Genomic DNA, 20131 nt, shown 5'->3' on the forward strand with positions numbered 1-20131 from the left:
ATTTATTATTTATTTATTCATGGGAGAGAGAGAGGCAGAGACACAGGCAGAGGGAGAAGCAGGCTCCATGCAGGGAGCCCCATTGGGGATCTTGGGATTGGGCCCTTAGCTGAAGGCAGACGCTCAACCGCTGAGCCACCCAGGGCCTCTGGGTTTTATTTATTGAAAAAAAGTTTGTTTCAAATTTTACAGTAGTCCACAGAGAGATCCTGTGTACCTTCTCCCCCCGAAGATGACATCTCGCACAGCCATCCTGCAAAACCCCAGCCAGGACATCCACATTCACACCGTCGGCCCCTCTTCTTCCCGGTGTTAGTTGAATCCGTGTGTCTGCGTGTGTTTTGTCCCGTGCAATGTTATTTATGTTCGGGTTTGCACAGGTACCACCGCAGTTAGGATACAAACGACCTCGTGGCTCTTCCTGCATCATCTCAAATAAATAATGTGATTTCCCGTTTTCGGTAACAAGTCCGCCTTCCACTTAATTTCATTCGAGGTGGAAACGTGCAGACCTGGCGGCTTTCCCCTCCACCCACTCGCACGCGCGCACCGGCTCCCCCGCAGCTGCAGCGGGAGCTCCCGGGAGGGGGCGGAGCGGGGGGCGGAGCCAGGAGCAGCGCGGCCACGCCCCCCGGAAGCCACGCCCCCGTCCCCGCCTCGGGCCTGCGCCAGCCGCGGGGGCGGGGCTTCCGCGCGCAGACCCCGGAGGCCCCGCCCCCCGGCCGCCCGCGCTCGATTGCTCCTGTCTGGCGGCGGCAGCATGGCGGCGGGGGCGGCCGAGGCGGCGGCCGTGGTGGAGGTCGGCTCAGCCCCGCAGTTTGAGGAGCTGCTGCGCCTCCGAGCCAAGTGAGCCGGGCGGCGGGCGGCGGGCGGCGGGCGGCGGGCGGCGGCGGGGCCTGGCGAGGGGCGGCCTCTCGGACGGCGGCGGGCGGCCCGGCTCCTTCGCGTCCGGCCGGCGGGGCCTGGCGGGGCGGCCGGCTCCCGAGCTCGGCCCGTCGGCTTTCCGGGCCCGGGAGGGGAGCGGGGGGCGGGGGGGGCGACCCGACCCATGACCCCATGACCCCATGACCCCTCCGGGCCCGGGAGGGGAGCGGAAGGGGGGCCCGACCCGACCCCATGACCCCATGACCCGCCGGGCCCGGGAGGGGAGCGCAGGTGGGGGGGGCCCGCCCCGCCCTAACCCCATGACCCCATGACCCCCCGGGCCCGGCAGGGGAGCGGAGGGGGGCCGACCCCCGGGAGAGGAGCGGGGCGACCCCGCCCCGACCCCCCGGCCCGGCCCCGCCCCGCCCCGCCCCGCCCCGCCGCCCGGCCTGGCAGCCCCGGTGCCCCGGCGTCGCGCTGACTCAGCCCCGGGCCAGGGAGGACGGGGCGCGCCGACCCCGGCGGCCGGGACGCTGCTCCCGAGGGTCCCCGGTGTGCGGGCCGCTCGGCGGGTCGGCGGTGCCGGGCCGGAAGGGAGCCCCGCGGGCGGCGAGGCCTCGAGCCTGGAGCCCCGCGCGCAGGCTTCCTAACCCCGCCTTCCTAACGCATTAGAGTCGCGGGCGGGGAGGGGGGGTGCGGGGCACCTGCCGTGCCCCCTGCGGTGTGGACGCCGCGGCCGGCGAAGGCCGGTGGTGCCCGATGTACCGGCTACAGGCAGGTAGGAGCAGCAGGAGCAGGTAGGAGCAGGTAGGAGCGTGCCTGGGAGAGCCGGTGAGCGGGGGCGGGGGCGAGCGGGGGTGGAGGGGGAGCAGGGCCGGAGCTACTGCCTTGCTTCTGGGGGTCACGCGTGCTGGCCCTGCCGGAGGTAGACGTGTAACCGGATCAGCCCTTCACACATTTCAGGTTTCCTTGGAAAACTGTTTACAGGAACAAAACAAAACAAAACAAAAAAAAAAAAGAGGGAAATGAGCGGTACTCACCGACGAGAGGTGGGTTGTGACTCATCCCGCACTGACATACCCGACTGTGGACGGCGCCCGAGGTGGGCTCTCGGAAGGGGCAGGACGACTTAGGTGCACCTGCTTTCCTAAATACTTGAGCTCACTCTGCCTCGCGTGTTGCACATTTCGGTTTTCACGTGTCGTTTTTTTTTTTTTTTTCTTTTTTTTTTTTCATCGTAAATATTCTTAAAAGAACACAGCCCACACACGCCATTTGGGTGTTTTCCTGCCAGTGGTCTGTGCTCCAGGTGATGCAGAAAGCAGCACACCTTTCCCCTAGGGATTAGCTTCAGCAGGCACCTGGGAAATGATGGCTGGCATCGGAGAAGGAATACATCTCTGCCCCCCCCCCCCTTTTTTTTTTAATTTTTATTTATTTATGATAGTCACACAGAGAGAGAGAGGCAGAGACATAGGCAGAGGGAGAAGCAGGCTCCATGCAGGGAGCCCAATGTGGGACTCGATCCCGGGTCTCCAGGATCACTCCCCAGGCAAAGGCGGTGCTAAACCGCTGAGCCACCCGGGCTGCCCCCAGTTTTAAAATTTGATGTGAATTGAAATTTTTTCTTTGTTTAACTCACCTCGGGTGTTTGTGTATCACTGAAACCTCAGTTGCTCTGTACAGTGGGGATATCCCCAATTGCAGAGGGATCAAGGTTTTACCCATTTGTAAAATACCTAAGTCCAGTATATGATAGTATTTAATACACAGCAGCTGGTATTATCTGCAGATAAATAACTGCAGGAGCTGAACACCTAATAATAATAGAGAAACAGCAATGCATTGAACACCCATTTTGCTGATGCAGAGCCAATGTTCATTACATTGTCTAAAAATATGCTAGTCAGGATTTGAACCTGGTCTTTAAAGTCCTTCAAGCAGTGCACCATGCATGTAGGGTTATTCCATGCAGACAGAGGGTACTCATATGTAACCCAAGAGAGGGTGGCAGCATTTATATTTGTTTCAGGTTTATAGCCTAATGCTCCTAGGTACTATGTCCTTAATTAGAAAGTTGAGCATCTAGATAGGAGATTATTGTAGATGATGTAAAACAACTATTAATATCATGCTTTTATATTTTTAAAGTGTTTTTATATTTTTGTTTGATCTTTCCAACATCTCAGGGTATTAGTTATTGCTGTTTTACAGTATGGAAGTTAAGATTCACATTTACATTAAGATTGAAATTACTCTTCAAAGTGATGTTAGTAGTCATGGAATTTTAAGTTGTGTGGGTATATCTTTTTTTTTAACTATTAGTGTAATTTATACACAATAGTATATTAGTTTCAGGTATATACATATATATATATTTTGCATAGGTCAGTTCATACATACTGTTATAAAATTTGGGAACATTTAAATTTTTAAAAATAATCATATTTTGGGCATTTTTACATGCCATTAGAATTCTTTGAAATATGATTTTTAACAGCTTGCTAATATTCTGCTATTTAACCATTAACAAAGATATAGTGTTATTGAAAAATTGATTCTTCCAGTTATTTGCTATGTGAGAAAATGGGAAAGTATTATACATAAATATACATAAGTCTTTGTTTCTTTAATTACTTCCTTAGGATAGATACTTGACAGTGTGTAAGAATTTTCTGAAAGGTTCCACTTTAATTTTTACCAGTAAGATACGGAAATGCTTGACTGCTTCTTTTTTTTTTAACATGGACTATTTTATTTAAAAAAAATCTTCTTTCAGTTTAGTAAAAAGTGGTATCCCAGCATTTTAAGAAATGAGGTATTACTTATATACCATAATAAAATGCATGGATCTTAGTAGTTAGGTGTGATGAGTTTTGACAGTTGTACATACACGAGTAACCACTATTCAACACAATATAGAGCCCCAGAATGTTCTTTAGCTCCTTCCCATCGTCCCCACCACTGATCCACTGTCTGTCACTATAGGTTAGTTCAGCCGGTTCTTGGTACTTTATGTAAACGGAGTTACCTGGCTCCTGGTCTTTTATGTCTAGGTTGTTTTCCTCTATGTTTTCAAGATGCGTGTTGTTGCAAGGATCTATAGTTGGTTCCTTTTTATTGCCGAGTAGTATTCTATTGTATAAATGGACAACAGTTTCTCCACTTCGTGGACATTTGGGTTATTTCCAGTTTTTGGCTGTCATGTCTGTGGCTGCTGTGAACATTCTTGTGCAGGTCCTTTTGTGGGCCTCATTTTTTTCTCCCCATCCTGTAGGCCTTGGGGCGTCCCTAGCAGCCTCTGCAGAGGCTCATTGGCCAGAGCTCAGCTGCAAGGAAGAGTGAGCATTGTGGTCAGGTTGTGTGCCCAGGAGGAGAGGGGCACCTCATCGTCTCTGCCATAGACCTTGAGGCCCACCTACCCACACACATTGAGCCTTGGAGTTCTGTGGGACACAGATGAGAACCCATTGATTAGGGACCCACAATATATCCTTTCCAGCTTTGGGTGGGTCTTCCTTGAGGACCTCCTGCTTTCCTCCTGCATGCCCCTGGGCAGCTCTCCCTTTTTCCTCAGTACTGACTGTAATCCCAGTCCTCGTTTTCCTTTGTTTCAGGAAATGACCTTGCTTCCTGCCTGGGAAAACGGGACTTCCAATAACTTCTTCCCCACTCTCTTACTCTGCCTTCCCTCAACATCTGACATTGATTTGTAGCTTTACACACTCTTGATTCCTTCACCCCTGACCTGGAGGAAGCTGTCCCTTCTCCCAAGGTGAATTCTCTGCTCTGGGATTTCCTCTTTCCTGCTGCCCCCGAGACCTTGCACCCTCAACCTGTCTTGTGTCTTCATCCTTTCCCTCTCCACTTGCACTCCCCCTTATGAAACAAACATGAGAATTTTATTCTATTAAAAGCAAATCCCTTGATCCTGTCTGCCCCTCTGCCTAGGACTCTCTCTGTTTACAAGCAGGTCTCTTAAAGTGTAGATTTCTAGCACTCTGCAGCCTCCTCTTAGGTTCATTGCCCTTATGCAGCAGTGTGACTTGCGATTTTGCCCTGCAGCCTTGCTGGGGCCCTTCCAGCTGCATTGGAGGATTGTCACTCCTTCCTTCTTGACATCCTTCTCTTCTGTGAGACCCTTTACCCTTGCTGGGCTTTTTGGGCTCCATCTTAGGAAGCAGTGGATCTACTGCCTGGGTTCCATTTCCTCCTAACTAACTGTCGATGAGCCCAGAGGCTCTGACCTTTGTCTTTAATCCTCTAGTGTGGGAGAGCTTGGTGCTAGCTCTGTTTCTTGATTACCGAGTCTATCTGCAGATGAAGCAAAGACTTCTTTCCTGAGCTCCAGACCATCACTAACAGCCCCCCAGACCTCCTTTCCTCTCAGGTTAGCATCTTCTATACCTGATGTGTGGCTTGTGCCACCACTAGTCATCCGTCAGTCACTGAGCCAGAAACTTGGGAGTCTGCTCCAGACTGTTTCCAAAGTCACCAAATTCTACCCCTCCTACCTCTGAAGTCCTGCAGTGCCTCCTCTTGCTTCTGCTAGCTGACACTGGATGGGGAGGCCATACTCCCAGCTGTACTGTTGCCCTGGTTTTATAGTTGGCCACTCCTTTCCTTGCCCACAGGTTAGCTGTCCTTAGTTCCTTTTTCTATGTAACATATTTTTCAGTCTGTTTTCTTCCTGATTTCTCAGATGTTTTTGGTTGGGGATGGTTATAATTTGTACTTAGAATCCTATAGAAGAGTTTTTTAGTTCAATATGAGCATAGACTTAAAAAATATCTTGGGCAAGACCATTTTATATGGAAATAGTTGATAAAAAAAAGGAAATAGTTGATGAATACATACTGACATGCCTGAGAACTTAGTCAATAACTTGTTAATCCACTGTTCTGTTTATACCATCAATTTTCCTCTTGTCTTCTTTCTGTGTGCCTTCCATTTTCAACATGTTATTCCTGTTCCTATGGTCCCAGTTATACCCTGGCATCACAGTACTGTGGCTGCAGAGTGAACACTGGTACCTACGCATCTGTAGCCGTTTGTCACTGATGCTCGCTGTGGCTGCAGAAATCCAGTTCCCACCTTTCCTGAGGTTCTGAAGACATAATTGATTTATAGGACTATTGGTTGAGAGGGATGAATATTTAAAACCACTTCATATGAGCTAAGTCTTCATTCAAGGAATACCATTAACTTGAAAATTCATCCAAAAGATTATCAAGACCTTGCAAGCCTTATATTTCAGTCGATGTTTAATATGATGGAATTCTAGCAGGACAAAAACAGTTCAGGCAGTTCTTGTGAAAGTTGTTTTGGTAATAGAATTTAATCAACGTCAGTATTCCCTTATGTCTAAAGATACTGTGACTTTAAAACATTGCATTTTGTTGATTTCCAGGTCTCTCGTTGTGGTCCACTTTTGGGCGCCATGGGCTCCACAGTGTGTCCAGATGAATGATGTGATGGCAGAATTAGCCAAGGAACACCCTCAAGTTTCGTTTGTGAAGGTAGTACACCTTGGGTGTCACCTCATTTATGAGGCAGACTGTTTTATTGACGTAAGGGAGGATGGATGTGGAATTCCATGTTTATAATTGGTGTTAATGTTTGTTATTTTTGCAGTAGAGTCTTAAAAATCTTACAGTTGTTTTGCATTTCTCAAGTACCAAGCACTGTGGCAGTTGCCACACTTTCCCTAATGTGTGTGGTGGGAGGACAGAATTAGCAAATTGCAGGATGGGCAGTGGGGATATTTGCCAGCAGAAGCGCCTAGATCATTCACTCTGGCTCACCGTGATTTTAATATAGTAAGAATATTAACAAAGCCTGCTTCATTGAAGAGCAAGGTGTGACATGGCAATTGAGTGAAGGAAGGCTGTGTGAAGGTCGCTGGGAGCCAGGGGCACAGGAGGAAGCTGTTGTCTAGGTTGGGTAAACGAAGACCTACTGGGAAAAACTGAGAGCTTTTCCTGGCCTGTGTGGAAGCAGAGGAGAAGAATCCAGTGTCTCCCTGCCTTGCCTTGTTTCCACCCAGCTTTGCACACTGCACATTCCTAGTTTTCTCTTAGGGGGTGGGTACGAACTAGGAACGTGGTAGTCAAGGCTGTGGATTAGCTTGCTTGGTTTAGCACATTTAATGTTGTCATTCACGACTTAGCCTTGATTGAGGCAACAAAGCCAAAATAGGAGTCAAGAATCTTAGAAATGAATTTTTGGGAAGGGAGGTACACCTGTATTCAAAAGCTTGAATCCTTAGGATTTAAAGAAACAAAAAGGGCCAAATCCTTATTTTTTAAAACCAGAATTAGTTCAGACAAATATACCCATATATGAGGTTAAAAGTAACATCTTCTGTATTTTCCACTTACATAAACTGAAAATAGAATTTTGACAGGCTAATTCATCTGTATAACAGGCAATGTAATTTTCAGGTAATTTGTGTACAGAGAAGTGTGCTTTGAATAGGTACTGCAGTTAGATGTCTCAAAATCAGAACAGCGTAGAAGGTATACAGTGAGAATGCTCTCCCACACCTTCCCTGCCAGCTGTGGTGTCCCACCCTATAAAGAAGGGACTGATTATATTAATTTTGCATGAATCTTTTCAGTGTGTTTTTTTTATGAAGATAGAACAAATATAGATGTAATAGTTCGCTTTTTAAAATTTAAGGACTTATTTAAAATTCCAATGAAATGTGTAATGTAACCTTAGAATATAACCCTAAAATGTCTAATATAAATAATAGAAGGGGACATTAAAACTGCATGTATGGTCAGCGATGAAAGATAATGATTACCAGCAAAATGAATGATTAAACATTTCAATCATAAGATTAATCAAGATGATGGTAATTGTTGCAAGTCTGCTTTTATGTGTATAATGTTACTAGTTTAGGTAACACATTGTTCTTAGCTGCCATATGAATGATTTATTTAAAGCAACTGTAGAATTACTTCTCACATTGGTACCACGCTTGGCAGTGAGATTTTAAGTTGTTCAAGTGCTTAAGTGTCTCAGTAAGCCAGGGGTTGGGAAGTCCTTATCTCTCGGGGACACCTGAACCTGAGTGTACCTGCTGCTCATGGGAAGGCTGACAGCACTAGATGGGTGGTTCTCCCAGAGGCGTTACTTTCTGGAAATTCATTCTGTGGAGTAGTTTGTTCCCGTCCTTCCTCCCTCCTTAAGGAACCTTCCCTTCCTGATTCTCCTTCCCTCCCTGTTCCCTCCCGTCCCTTACCTTCCTTCACCCCGGAAAGGAACATCCCTGATAAAGGGACTCCTTCCCTAAGGAAATTCCCTTCCCTTCCCTTCCCTTCCCTTCCCTTCCCTTCCCTTCCCTTCCCTTCCCTTCCCTTCCCTTCCCTCCCTTCCCTTCCCTTCCCTTCCTTCCCTTCCCTTCCCTTCCCTTCCCTTCCCTTCCCTTCCCTTCCTTCCCTTCCCTTCCTTCCCTTCCCTTCCCTTCCCTTCCCTTCCCTTCCCTTCCCTTCCCTTCCCTTCCCTTCCCTTCCCTTCCCTTCCCTTCCCTTCCCTTCCCTTCCCTTCCCTTCCCTTTTCTTTTTTCTTTTTTCTTTTTTCTTTTTTCTTTCTTTTCTTTCCTTTTAGATTTTATTTTTTTATTTTAGTGAGAGTGTGAGTGGAGGGGAGTTGCAGTTGGGGAGAGAGAGGGGGAGAGGGAAAGAATCTCAAAATCTCAAGCAGAATCTGCACTGAGTGCAGAGCCCGATGTGGGGCTCGATCTAACGTCTCTGAGATCATGACCTCAGCTGAAATCAGGAGTCAGATGGTTAAGCGACTGAGTCACCCAGGCGCCCCGGTAGTGTTTCTTTTAAATGGCAAAGATCATTTGCATGGAGTTGGTAAGGTGTAGGTAATTTAAATGGTGAGCAAATAAGTAAAATATCTGAGAGATCTGTTGGCATTCCCCAGTAGGAGAGGATGCACATCATTTAAAGAGCACTTTATAGTCAGTGAGAACTTCCCCCTCACCGTCTGCAGTAGGGAACTGGTGCTGTTACCTCTCTGTCTTTTAACTTGATGTCTTTTTTTTTTTTTTTTTTTTTTTTTTTTAAGATTTTATTTACTTGAGAGAGAGAGCTCAAGAGAGAGCATGAACAGGGGAGAGGAGAAGCGGACCCCTGCTGAGCAGGACGCCTGACGTGGGGCTGATCATGGGACCCTGTGATCACAGCCTGAGCCACCCAGGTGCTCCTGATCTGGCATTTTTGACTTGTGAATTACAGAGATCAGTTGATCTCATAACTTAAATTTACAAAATTATTATGTAGGTGATGTTGTAAATGATGTTTTTAAGAATTTGAGTGTAGAGTTTTGTTGCCATAAACAATTGTTTATTTTGTAAATGATGGGAAAGCCATATCTGAGAAAAGCTAGTGTACGTTTTGGCTTAAGTAGTTCATGCTCATCGGAGTAGGTTGCTTAACGTCAGGACTCTTACGTTTTGATTGCATCTGGATGAACACCCTTGTGCCTGTTCTCACCCTGTAGTGACAATGCGCTCATGTGCTCCTGGGCAAACCACGTCTGTGTTTGTGCCTGCGCTGGCCACCTCATCCAGACCAACCGGAGACTCTGGGCCCTGAGCACTGGGCACTGAGGTTTGCATGCCTCCCAGGGATTACAGGAGATACTCGAGTTATTCTTACTACTTAAAGTCTTACTGAAAACTTGATGTTGGTTCAGAATAAAATTAAATGGCTAATTAAAGTGTGACATGCCCTTGCTTTTCAAATTACATACTGTCAGTTTGTTAGCACTTTATCTTTAAAATGGGAATATACATTTATCTTGTTTGGGAGATAGAATCTTTCAAGATCTAGTGTCTGATGACGAGGTAGGAAGGAGGAGGAGAAGCACAAAGCTCCTTGTGATGGGAAGTTGGGTACAACCGGTTCTGTTCGAGGTCCAGATCAAATTCATCTTTTATAGGAGCGGCCATTCATTCTTATTTTACATTTGATTTTATTATGATTTACATTCTTAAAGTTTTATCCAGTTTTTAAATTATTAAATTTATTATTGATTTTTCTTCACATGAAAAAATTGTATATTGTTAAGGTACTCAAATCCAAATCCATTTTATATGAAGTATCCTGTGCACCCCTGTGGCTTTTTTTCCCCCATCTCCAAACTTAGTCTGTGCCATTGGTTCAAATATTAGTTAGAGAATATCTTGTATTTTTGTCTGTTCTGTCATTTAATTCCTGTTTTGATTGGCTTTTTTTTTTTTTTTTTTTTTTTTTTTAACACAGAGAGCACTTGGTGGGGAGGGGCAAGGGGGGAGAGAATCTCAAGCAGACTCCATGCCCCAGCAGGTAGCCCAACATGGGGCTAGACCTCATGACCCTGAGATCATGCCCTGAGCCAGAATCAAGAGTGGGACACCCAACCACCTGTTGGTGGTGCCCCATTATTAGCTCCTTGGCTAGGTGGTGGTATACTTAATATAGGGCCCTTTAACCTTGTTTTCCTTTGTGTAAGTGGTTCCCATCTTCTTGGTCACCTCCCCACCCCTCTTCCAGCTTGATAATTCTGATCCAATTAGGCCATGGTATTCACATTTTACCATATGATGCACTTTGGTACATAAACCCTCAAAGGCAAGCTTACTGGCCACCTGGTTGGTGAGGTTTGTACTACTGTGTTTCATTTAGTGGTGACCTTGTTTGTACAGTACCTGCTGCACTTGCATTTTATTATAACTATTGTCACTTCAGGTATGAAACCAAAGGTATAGGAGGAGTTATATACTTAAGTTTGCATTTTTTTGATTCTTAGAAAATAAGAATTGTTTTAATTTGATTTATTCTTGAGTGTGCAAGCTTTTTTAAGCTCACCCTATTTAATTTCTGAGGGTCTATAAAATCAGTATACAAAAATTTCTATATAGTTACAGAAATGTTTAATTCTAAATGTCTGAAAAAAAAATAAATGTCTGTACAATTAGCTTGTGTACACACACAATGCAGGACAATCTCCAGAAGGGCACCAATCAGCTGTATAGCTAGGTACCAGTTAGCTGAATTCCTATATTTCAGTACTAGAGATTACTGACATAATCATTCTTGGTCATCATCATCATGGCTTCTTTGAGAATATATGTAGGATTACATTTTTGGAGAACTTTCAAAATGCTCAGATAATTCAAGGAGAATTACTAAATCTTAAAAGTATTCTAGTTCTTATTTAGGCTGTCTTGGTAATAAAAGATATACTAACAATTGACAATATTTATTAGCTATTCTTGGGCTAAGTTTGGCAAAGTTCTTTTAAAAAGGTACCAAAAACATTAATTTAAATATTTATTTGGACAAAGAATTTGTTTTTGAAAAATTTTCCTTTTATAGCACATCACAGAGTTAGAAGCCTCTTTATGAAGTTTAACAAATGTTTCTGAATGTCAGGTTTAATTGTTCTCTCCTCAGCCTCTGGGTTCAAGGCCACCCTGGCCAGTGGTCACTCCCATCGTAGGCTTAGCAGTATGACCAACATGTGCTTCGTATCATGTCAGATTTTATTTATCTAACACTTATTATATGCCACTATCATGCTGGTCAGTAGGGCCATTGGTTAACATATTATTAAGGTAATTTCAGATAGTGGTAAGTTCTAAGAAGAAATAGGCCGTGAGGGCCTATTTGGGGGTGGGTAGGTACTTTATTGGGGTTGGGAAAGCTGGAAAGAGATAAAAGAGTTTTCATTGGGAGAGCCAGGGATTGGGCTGTGGATCAGCAAATGAACACTGTTGGAAGGCTGGCAGAAGGCTAGTGGATCTAGCCGAAGGAGGAGAGGGTATGGCAAGAGGTTGACACTGGAAGAGTTTGGGTTTTATTTTGAGTGCAGCGGAAGTGACACACAATGGGATTTCTGTTGTTGATTCCTTTGACTGTCCTGTGGGTTTGTGGTTTGAAATGGGGGAAGGATGCAGACTAGAAGCAAGTATACCTATTAGGAGGCTATCTCACAGGCCAGGTAAAAGACTTCATGGACATGAGTGAAGAGAGCATTGAAATGAAGTCATGGTCTGATTTGGCCTATATTTTGGAGGGGGAACCGGGAAGACCTGTTGATGGAGTGGATTTCAGATGAGTGAAATGGATTAATCAAAATTGTTTCCTTTTTGATTTGATCATCTGGATGAATTAAAGAGATGGAGATGCCTTGAGGAGGAACAGGTTAAGTGGGAGATACCTAGTAGAGATCTGAGTGAAGATGTCAGGTGTTTAGCTTGGAGGTGGTGGTGGGGGAGGTCTATCCTGGATACAACTTGGGCGTTGTTACCGTATTGGTGTTACTTAACCCCAGGGTTGGATGAGACCATTCAGGGAGAATGAGCATAAATGAGAGAAGTACACTCAGAACCAAGTCCCTTGGGATGTGCCAGCCATGTAGAGGTTGGCCAGATATGAAGGAAGAAGGCAGAGAGACTGAGTCTCAGAGTTTGGGAAGAAGAAAAAATGGAAAGTGGAATGAGGCTTAGTGAGAAGATGGTATCTGGAGAGGGTGGGTGTGGTCACACTGATGATATTGAAAGGTCAGATGAGAGGGGTAACCATTGGATTTGGTGAGATGACAGCAAGGCAGTGGAGGGTGGAGCTTGGCCCTTGAGCCACAGTGTTCTGCTCCACCATTCAGCAGTGTTGTAATCTTGCTGATTTACCTAACTTCACTAAGTTCTAGTTTCTTCTGGAAGTTAGGTATAATTACAGCATCCATTATCCTGCAGATTAAACAAATCAGTACACAAAATGCACTTAGATCCAGTGACCTGCATTAATCATAGCTGTTAGCCATTACTGTTAAAGTGGTCTTTGGTGGCCCTGTAGAGAGGGAATTCCTATGTCGGATTTACCTTGCTGTGGAAACGCCTCCTCACCCCACTCCACAGACATACAGCACATTTCAGGGGAAGGGTTTGACTTTGAGAGGCATGGTTCCCACCAAAGACGCTTTGACATTACATTCTGGAAATGTTCATGTTTGGTGAATGCTAAGGTCATATATAAATCCTACCTTTGAAATTTAATCTTTTTTTTTTTTTTTTTTTTTTTTTGATCAGTAGAAAAAGATTACGCAGTATAGCATAGGTTTTATAGTCAAACAAACTTGGTTTTGTTTCTCAGCTCTACTAATTATTAACTGTGTCTTTGGACAAGTTATATCTTCACCTAGCCACCTGTAAGGTTACGTTGATTATGTTACTACACACTTCTCCAGGTTTTAAATAGTTTAGGCAATTGTATGCAAAGGGTCTGATATTGTTTGTGGCGTAGGGTAGGCTTTCCATGAAAGATCACTGCAGATCATATTTCAATATTTTCTATTTTCATTGATAGAACTGTCATGTTGTTTTATATCCACTAAAAATGTTTCCAAAGAATTTCAGTGCTGCAAAGGTTTTAGGACCTCAGATACCCTTGATGCTCTGAGGAATGGGTTTGCCTTTAGTGGCATTCCTGGTCTGTGCTGGGGGTGGGGGGTGGGATTTTTCTGTCACCACTGCCTTGGTCTTACTAAGATCTCTTCCTGGGAGCTGCTTTGTGAGAGGCACATGTGGCGATCCTCCTGGCTTTAGGAATTTCAAAAGGATTATTTTCTTCCTAGAAGAGTTGTCACTAAGGAGACCATTGGAAACTAGTAGGAACGTGAGAAGCGTTCCAACTTTTAGCCACACGGAGGACTGTATTTCTGGGTCCAGATGCTGCCTGGTTTGGTTTGGTTTGGTTTAAAGCTATATTATCTTTTGAGAGTTTTTGCCTAGTATTTTGTCTTTTTAAAATTTGTCTCATTTTGCTGTTAGAATCCAGTAGTACCAAAGATAGGGATCGTAGCTGAGCCTAACCCAGTGCCAACATGTGGTGGTCACTTGAAAGATGTTATTTGAGAGAAAATAATGAACTGCCTCAGTCATTGCCTTTTCTGTTCCTCTTTGGTCTGAGTGTGTAATTGTATGAAAGAAAAACACAAAAGTTTAAAAAAACTTTTAGAAAGTGTGTTCTAAATAGCTGTCTTCAAATGCTTTTTCTCTTTGTTCATTTTTTTCAGTTTTATTGGATAGTTGTTGATTTAAAATGTATGTAATTTTCACCTTAATACGTTTTGAAAAATGAATGTAATTGAAAATATTGTTTCAAAAGGGTGTTTTAAAGAAAAAAGAAGTAGTAAAAGAGCACCCAAGAATATATGAGATGGAAGATACAAACCAAAGACAAATGATGCTGCCTCCTATTTACCGTCAAGGTTCATTTGGATAGATATATACTGGATCGGGGAAAGTGCTGGATAAAAATAGTGCTTCAAGCCCAGTGGAAATCTTTCATTCCTGGAAAAATACAGGATATATATTTTAAAATCTTTTAACAATATAATTTATCAATAAATTTTATTTCCTACAGGTATAATGTGAATACAGATTTTTATTGGTTTTAAAAAGTTTATATTAAATTGACAGTCCTATGAGGGAAGGATATAATATTATGCCTTGGTTTTTCTCAAAGTGTATGGTTTACAGAGTCTTACAGTATAAGTAGCTTACAGGAATTGTGTTCTAATTATTAAGAAATTGAGTCACTAAATACATTTAAAATTTGTATGTTAGCTAGCCATCATATCTTGTTGAGGGGCCTTAAGGAAATGATCAAGCAGAATACAGTCATCTTATTTAAAATGCATTTAAATGTATGAATAGACCCAGAAGCAAATAACCTAGCAAGATATCTGCTTAGTGTCCAGCAGCCTTGCAGGAGTTAACGGTAAAATTTATCAGACATCAATAGTTTATTGAAGAAATACTCCTTTTTGCTTCATAATTTGCAGAAGGCTACAACTGTCACTCATGATGTACTGCCTCTTGGAATTAGTCAATAGAGCAAACAGCAAGAATTGCTGTGGGCAGAAAATAAGCACTGTAATCATGACATAACTGGGGTCAGTGATTTATGGATTTCAATATAGTAGTAGCTGCATATGATTGAAAATTTACTAGGTCACTAGTGCACCAAAAATTTTATTCACAGCCTCCAGGCATCTTTTGAAATGTGCAACAAAATAAAAACCTCTGAACCTGTTTTGACACTGCAGACTCAGTGGATGACACGCCAGCCCAGTGAGTCTCATTTAAATGTAAATGTGTCATAAACTTTTGTACCATACTCTTTAAAAACATCAGCTACTTGAAGGGATGATGTATGTGAAGCTGATTTACATGTTGAAGTAGTAAAATAGGACCTTTTTATAATCAAGCTTTAAATTCTTTTATTTTAAAGTTGGAAGCTGAAGCCGTTCCTGAAGTATCTGAAAAATATGAAATTAGTTCTGTTCCCACCTTTCTGTTGTTCAAGGTAAGGATAAAGATGGCACAAGAGATCCTGCATCTGTCATGGGCCGTGGGGCTCTGTCTTGGTTCCTTTACCCTCTCCCCTGATCCCTAAACATTTGGCACTTGGTTGTTCCTGGCCTTGCGCCGCCTTCATGTAGTCTCCTTGTTTGCACTGATGCCAAAGGTTGGCCTGGGGATCCTGCAGAAGTGACGTGTGCTCTGGAGGTCCAGCAATCAGAGTTGAAAGTTGTAGAGAACAGTCTAGATATTTGTCTGTAGATCCAAAATGTTCCCTGAGTTGGGTAAAAGTTGGTTGCTTAGGGCCAGTGCCTGGGCATAATGGAACATGTGGCTCGTCCTGCTTTGATTAATGACTCTCTTAGGAAGCAGGTGCAAATCTGTGCTTCAGGGCACCCCAGAGTGTTACCACGGTTCCCCCCCAGTACCGCATTTATACTTAGTAATAGATTCATCCCTGTGAGGGTAGGGAAATCTTTTCTGTTTTAGGTTAGACTTTGATTTGGTTTGAGTTTGAGGTATAGTGATGTTTTCCTTGTATGTTTCTTTCCCAAAAGGGGGGAAAAAGACAATTATGTATTTAAAATTGAGATGCATCTGGCAATTGGTAATCAGGTTTTTAAAAACATATCTAATAATAGCATTGACCCCTTTAAAAATTGGCTTGTGCTATGAGTTCATCTTTGTTATAATTTGGGAGCTTAAAAGAGATGATGAAAAGCTGCTACACATATTATAAATGACTTTTTTAACTTCAGAATTCTCAGAAAATTGACCGATTAGATGGTGCACATGCCCCAGAGTTGACCAAAAAAGTTCAGCGACATGCATCTAGCGGCTCCTTCCCACCCAGTACTAACGAGCATCCTAAGGAAGATCTCCACGTTCGCCTGAAGAAATTAACTCATGCTGCCCCTTGCATGTTGTTTATGAAAGGAACTCCTCAGGAGCCGCGCTGCGGTAAGAAGCTGCTTTCACAAAGACACACAAAATGGGTGCTTCACCAGCGCAGGGTGCGGCCCAGTGCCCGTCTGTTCCCGCTGTACTGTTCATCTTATGCTTGTGTTGAGATAACTAGAAAATCAGGAAGGTCGTAATTCCCACTGGCATTCTGTAGTGAAGTGATGAGAATTAGTTTGCACCACAGACACAGAGAAGGTTGGAACCCAGAGGCATCATAGAAATACGTGATTGGAGGTTTTTGCTTTATATACATAAGTACCCAAAGATGGGGAGGCTGCTCAGGTCACCTCGAAGCGGAGTTGGGTTTAGATTCCAGCCACCACGTGTTGTCACCCGAATGGGCTTTTGTTTCCTCAGTTCCCTTTGCTATTAACAGTTTCCTGTCTGTCTTGGCAGTCTCTCTTTGTTCATGTAGTCCAGATTCAGCAGTTTAAAAATTGACAGACGTTTGGAGGCATTCCTGTGTCTCCCCTGCACTTTTGCCTTCCATTTTGTTCTATTGTTTATTGGTGCTAATAATTGAAAGATTCAGAATTCTGTGGCTTTATAGTCACTCTTATTTTCTATACATATATGCTTGTAATTTTGTCCTTAAGTGAGTTTTAGAGTTTATTTGACCCCTCTGGTATTGGGTTTATGGTTATTTTCTTTTTACTATGCCTAGTACAACATTATTATGCTTCATAATTGAGCATTTAAATGCCTTTTGATGATGCTGTTGAGAATCTGAGAGTATTTGTTTCAACTGTACAGTAGGGAGTTTATTAAGATAGGTGGCAGTAAAATTCAGTGTGCTATTGATATGATTACTGCATGTCCAGTGTGACTTTATAAAAATAACTTAGCTTCCAATGTAGATTTAATTGTAAATTCTTCTGTGTGTGGTTAGCAAATTACATATTAGTTTGTGAAAGTCTAGTTTTAAAAATAGTTTTGGGTGCCTGGGTGGCTTAGGCAGTTAAGCATCTGCCTTCGGCTCAGGCCATGATCCTAGGGTCCTGGGATGGAGCCCCCTGTTGGTGGGGCTCCTTGCTCCAAGCGTGCTTCTCCCTCTCTCTCTCTCTCCCCCTCCCCCTGCTCATGCACACACACGTGCTCTCTCTCAGTCGAATAAATAAAATCTTTAAAAAATTGTATAATTTCATGTTGAGTCCTATCTTAAAAAGATTAAGAAATGGTTCCTTTTCCCCTTCAGTTCTACTTGAAAAATGTCCTTGCTAGTATTTGTGTATCAGATAATGCCTATTTATATGTCAAAAACCTAACTTAGTCTCTACTAGAGTTGACTCCAGATAGCAACAGTGGTCTCTGTGGTGGTTGTTTTTAATAGGAGTTGCAACTGGTTTACTTTCTCCTATCAGGCAGGAAAATAATTTCTGGTACTTTATGTGGTGACCTGATAACAGGGACTGACGACATGAATCTGATAGGTTTTATTCAGTGTCTTCCTTGACATCTGAAATGCAGCTGACCTACTGTCACGTGGATGAACCTGTATGATGGGTTATACACAGTAAACCTATGGTAAAACCAACAGAATATTCTCTCCTTTGGAATTGAACAGGAGCATTCTCTTACTCCTTCCTGAATGATAACCTAACAATAGACTGGCAGGTGACAAAAGTATAGTTTTGGAAAATGTGCTAAGGCAGAAGGGTAGGCAGCGCACTGGGAAGCAGGGTGGCCAGATGTCACGGCCGGTGAGTCAGATCCTGACACCACCTTATGCTACCTGCCCCAGGGGCTTAGATCCAGGTCAGGCGCCCTCCCTGTACCTGCAGTCCTCCCTTCGGTGGTGGTGTGGTTGGAACCAGTCTTGGAAATCCTTCTCAGATCAGATGTTGTATGATTATTCAAATACGTTAGAATTGCACTTAGAAATAGTCATTTTTCTGCTTACCTTTTATTTCATTAGATTTAATTTGTGGTGTATTTCTAGCAATTTGTATGTTAACTATCTGCCATTTAGAAGACTATAAATAACAAGGTAGAATAAAAAAAAAGCTTTACAATATGTCAGAACAATCTGAAAAACAGTATTATAGACTTTTAGATAATAAAAGACATAATTAGGGAATTCAAAAGAGATTTTTAGATATATATTATTTAAGTTATAGTTTCATTCCAAACAAGTACTTGCTTTATAGTTTTTTTTTTTTTTTTTAAAGATTTTATCTATTAAAGAGATTGTGGGGGGGGGCGCGGTGGGCAGGGCTAATATCAAGCAGACTCCCCTACTAAGCACAGAGCCCAACATAGGACCTGATCCCAGGAGCTTCAGATCATGACCAGAGCCGAAATCATAAGTTGGACACTAAACTGAGCCACGCAGGCTGCCCCCATTCTTCATAATTTTTATGACTACATTTTTAACAGGCTTTTCTGTTTCCTGATACCTTGTTTTCTATAACAACAGGTCTTTCTGTCAAATACAGTAAATATGTGACATTTGGTAAATAGATCATTTTAGAATGTAAGTATTCTTTAAAAAAATATCTACTTAAGGATCAAGTAGGAGATATTTTTGTTGTGATTATACCCTGCCACTTCCTTTAGAGCACCCCCGGCTCTGTTTTCCCCCTTCTCTGTGCCCTGCTACACACTCTTTTCATCTCTAAACTGTTCTCTTATATAGGAACATACTTGACTTTCACCCTTGTCCTTTCTGAGCCTGCTTATTGAAAAATAGGTTTTGTTCTTGTGTTGGCACATTAGAGACGAGATGTAGGCAAAGTCTCCTTAATAAAAGAAAGCAGTGACCGTCGGTGCTCATGAACACGGCTGGCCGGTGTTTCCATATTTTGTGCAGAATTCCTTTGGAAGGCCCTTCCGTCAGGAGCACCCAGTACCCCTGCTAGGCTACCGTTGTGGAGTAGGACTATGGTGATTTTTGGTTAGCTGGCCCCACCTTGTTTTCAGTTAATCAAAAACCATGAATGAATGACATTTAAATTTTCCCTTAAGGAAACCTTGAAAGCCATATCAGGATCTGCTGTGGAGCTGGCTGGGTCTCTGCCTGACTCTCGCGTGCCTCACACCCCGTCTTCATTGCTTTTACTTTTGGGTTCTACCAGCAGAAATGTGTCGTGTATTATGAGCCTGACACGTTGATACGGTGTTAGTTGTCAAAGAATTAGATTATTCTTATTCTATGTTCCTCAGGAGGACAGGAAAGAGAGGGCTCTCATGTTTTAGGCAGATTTTCAAGAAGTACCGAAATGTACATCTTTTTAAACAGAATGTTAAATCCTTGAACATGCAGGTTAATTAAGTTATTTGGGAATTCTTGTATCCACTTCAGTTAACAAAGCTTTTAGCAAAGCAAAGGGTATTTGAACCATGGGACAGACCTTTCTTCTGCAGTAAAAGTCATCTGAATGGGGTTTTCTTTTTTAGATCAGACACAAGCATTGTAGGTTCAAAAGTGGGCTTCAGGGTTTTATCGTGACTAGATAGTGATGAAATGGCCCAGTTAGGTGTACTATTCACGCCTCCTGTCATGAATACAGACAACTGCAGACTGAAATACTGGTTCTCTGGCAGCTAAACATGATTTTTCCACTTGTAAATATTTTTATTGCATGCATGCATTTTTCTTTAAAAAAGTGTGTAAATACTGTGTTATTGGAAGGAAGCCTTTTCACTCTTTTATCCTTAAGCATAACATTTCCAGTCTGCCACTTTAACCCTTAAAAACGAAACATTACCCATCAATCTTTCTAGTCTGCATGTAATTGCCTAAAGCTAAGAGAAAGCTTTTCCTCAGCCAGTTACAGTAGAAATGAGTTAATATATTGGCAACAGAATAACCATCAGCAATCAGCCGTTAGCTGTTTACTAATGAACTCCCAGATGAATGAAAAAAATTTCAGAATCAGTGTTTTACTTCAGGCTGTACATGAACTTAACACTTGAGTTGTAGGAAAAGCAACTTATATG

At 43.1% G+C, this 20131-nt stretch overlaps 1 protein-coding gene across 5 annotated transcripts in view; it reads left to right on the plus strand.

Annotated features, from left to right (window-relative positions):
• Positions 1-690: 690 nt before the first annotated feature.
• GLRX3 (glutaredoxin 3) overlaps positions 691-20131 on the plus strand; it is a 30733-nt gene continuing 11292 nt past the window's right edge. For 2 of the 5 annotated variants that reach the window (XM_038579140.1, XM_038579142.1), the window contains exons 1-4: positions 691-846; positions 6275-6383; positions 15159-15233; positions 15988-16189. In XM_038579140.1, the coding sequence (XP_038435068.1) occupies positions 761-846; positions 6275-6383; positions 15159-15233; positions 15988-16189 (472 nt within the window). In that variant the 5' untranslated portion in view covers positions 691-760. Of the gene's footprint in view, positions 847-1509; positions 1672-6274; positions 6384-15158; positions 15234-15987; positions 16190-20131 lie in introns of those variants that run through there. The other 3 variants (XM_038579145.1, XM_038579141.1, XM_038579144.1) reach the window with 3 other exon arrangements.

This window comes from Canis lupus, chromosome 28 (genome assembly GCF_011100685.1).
Source record: "Canis lupus familiaris isolate Mischka breed German Shepherd chromosome 28, alternate assembly UU_Cfam_GSD_1.0, whole genome shotgun sequence".
Classification (NCBI taxonomy): Eukaryota; Metazoa; Chordata; class Mammalia; order Carnivora; family Canidae; genus Canis; species Canis lupus.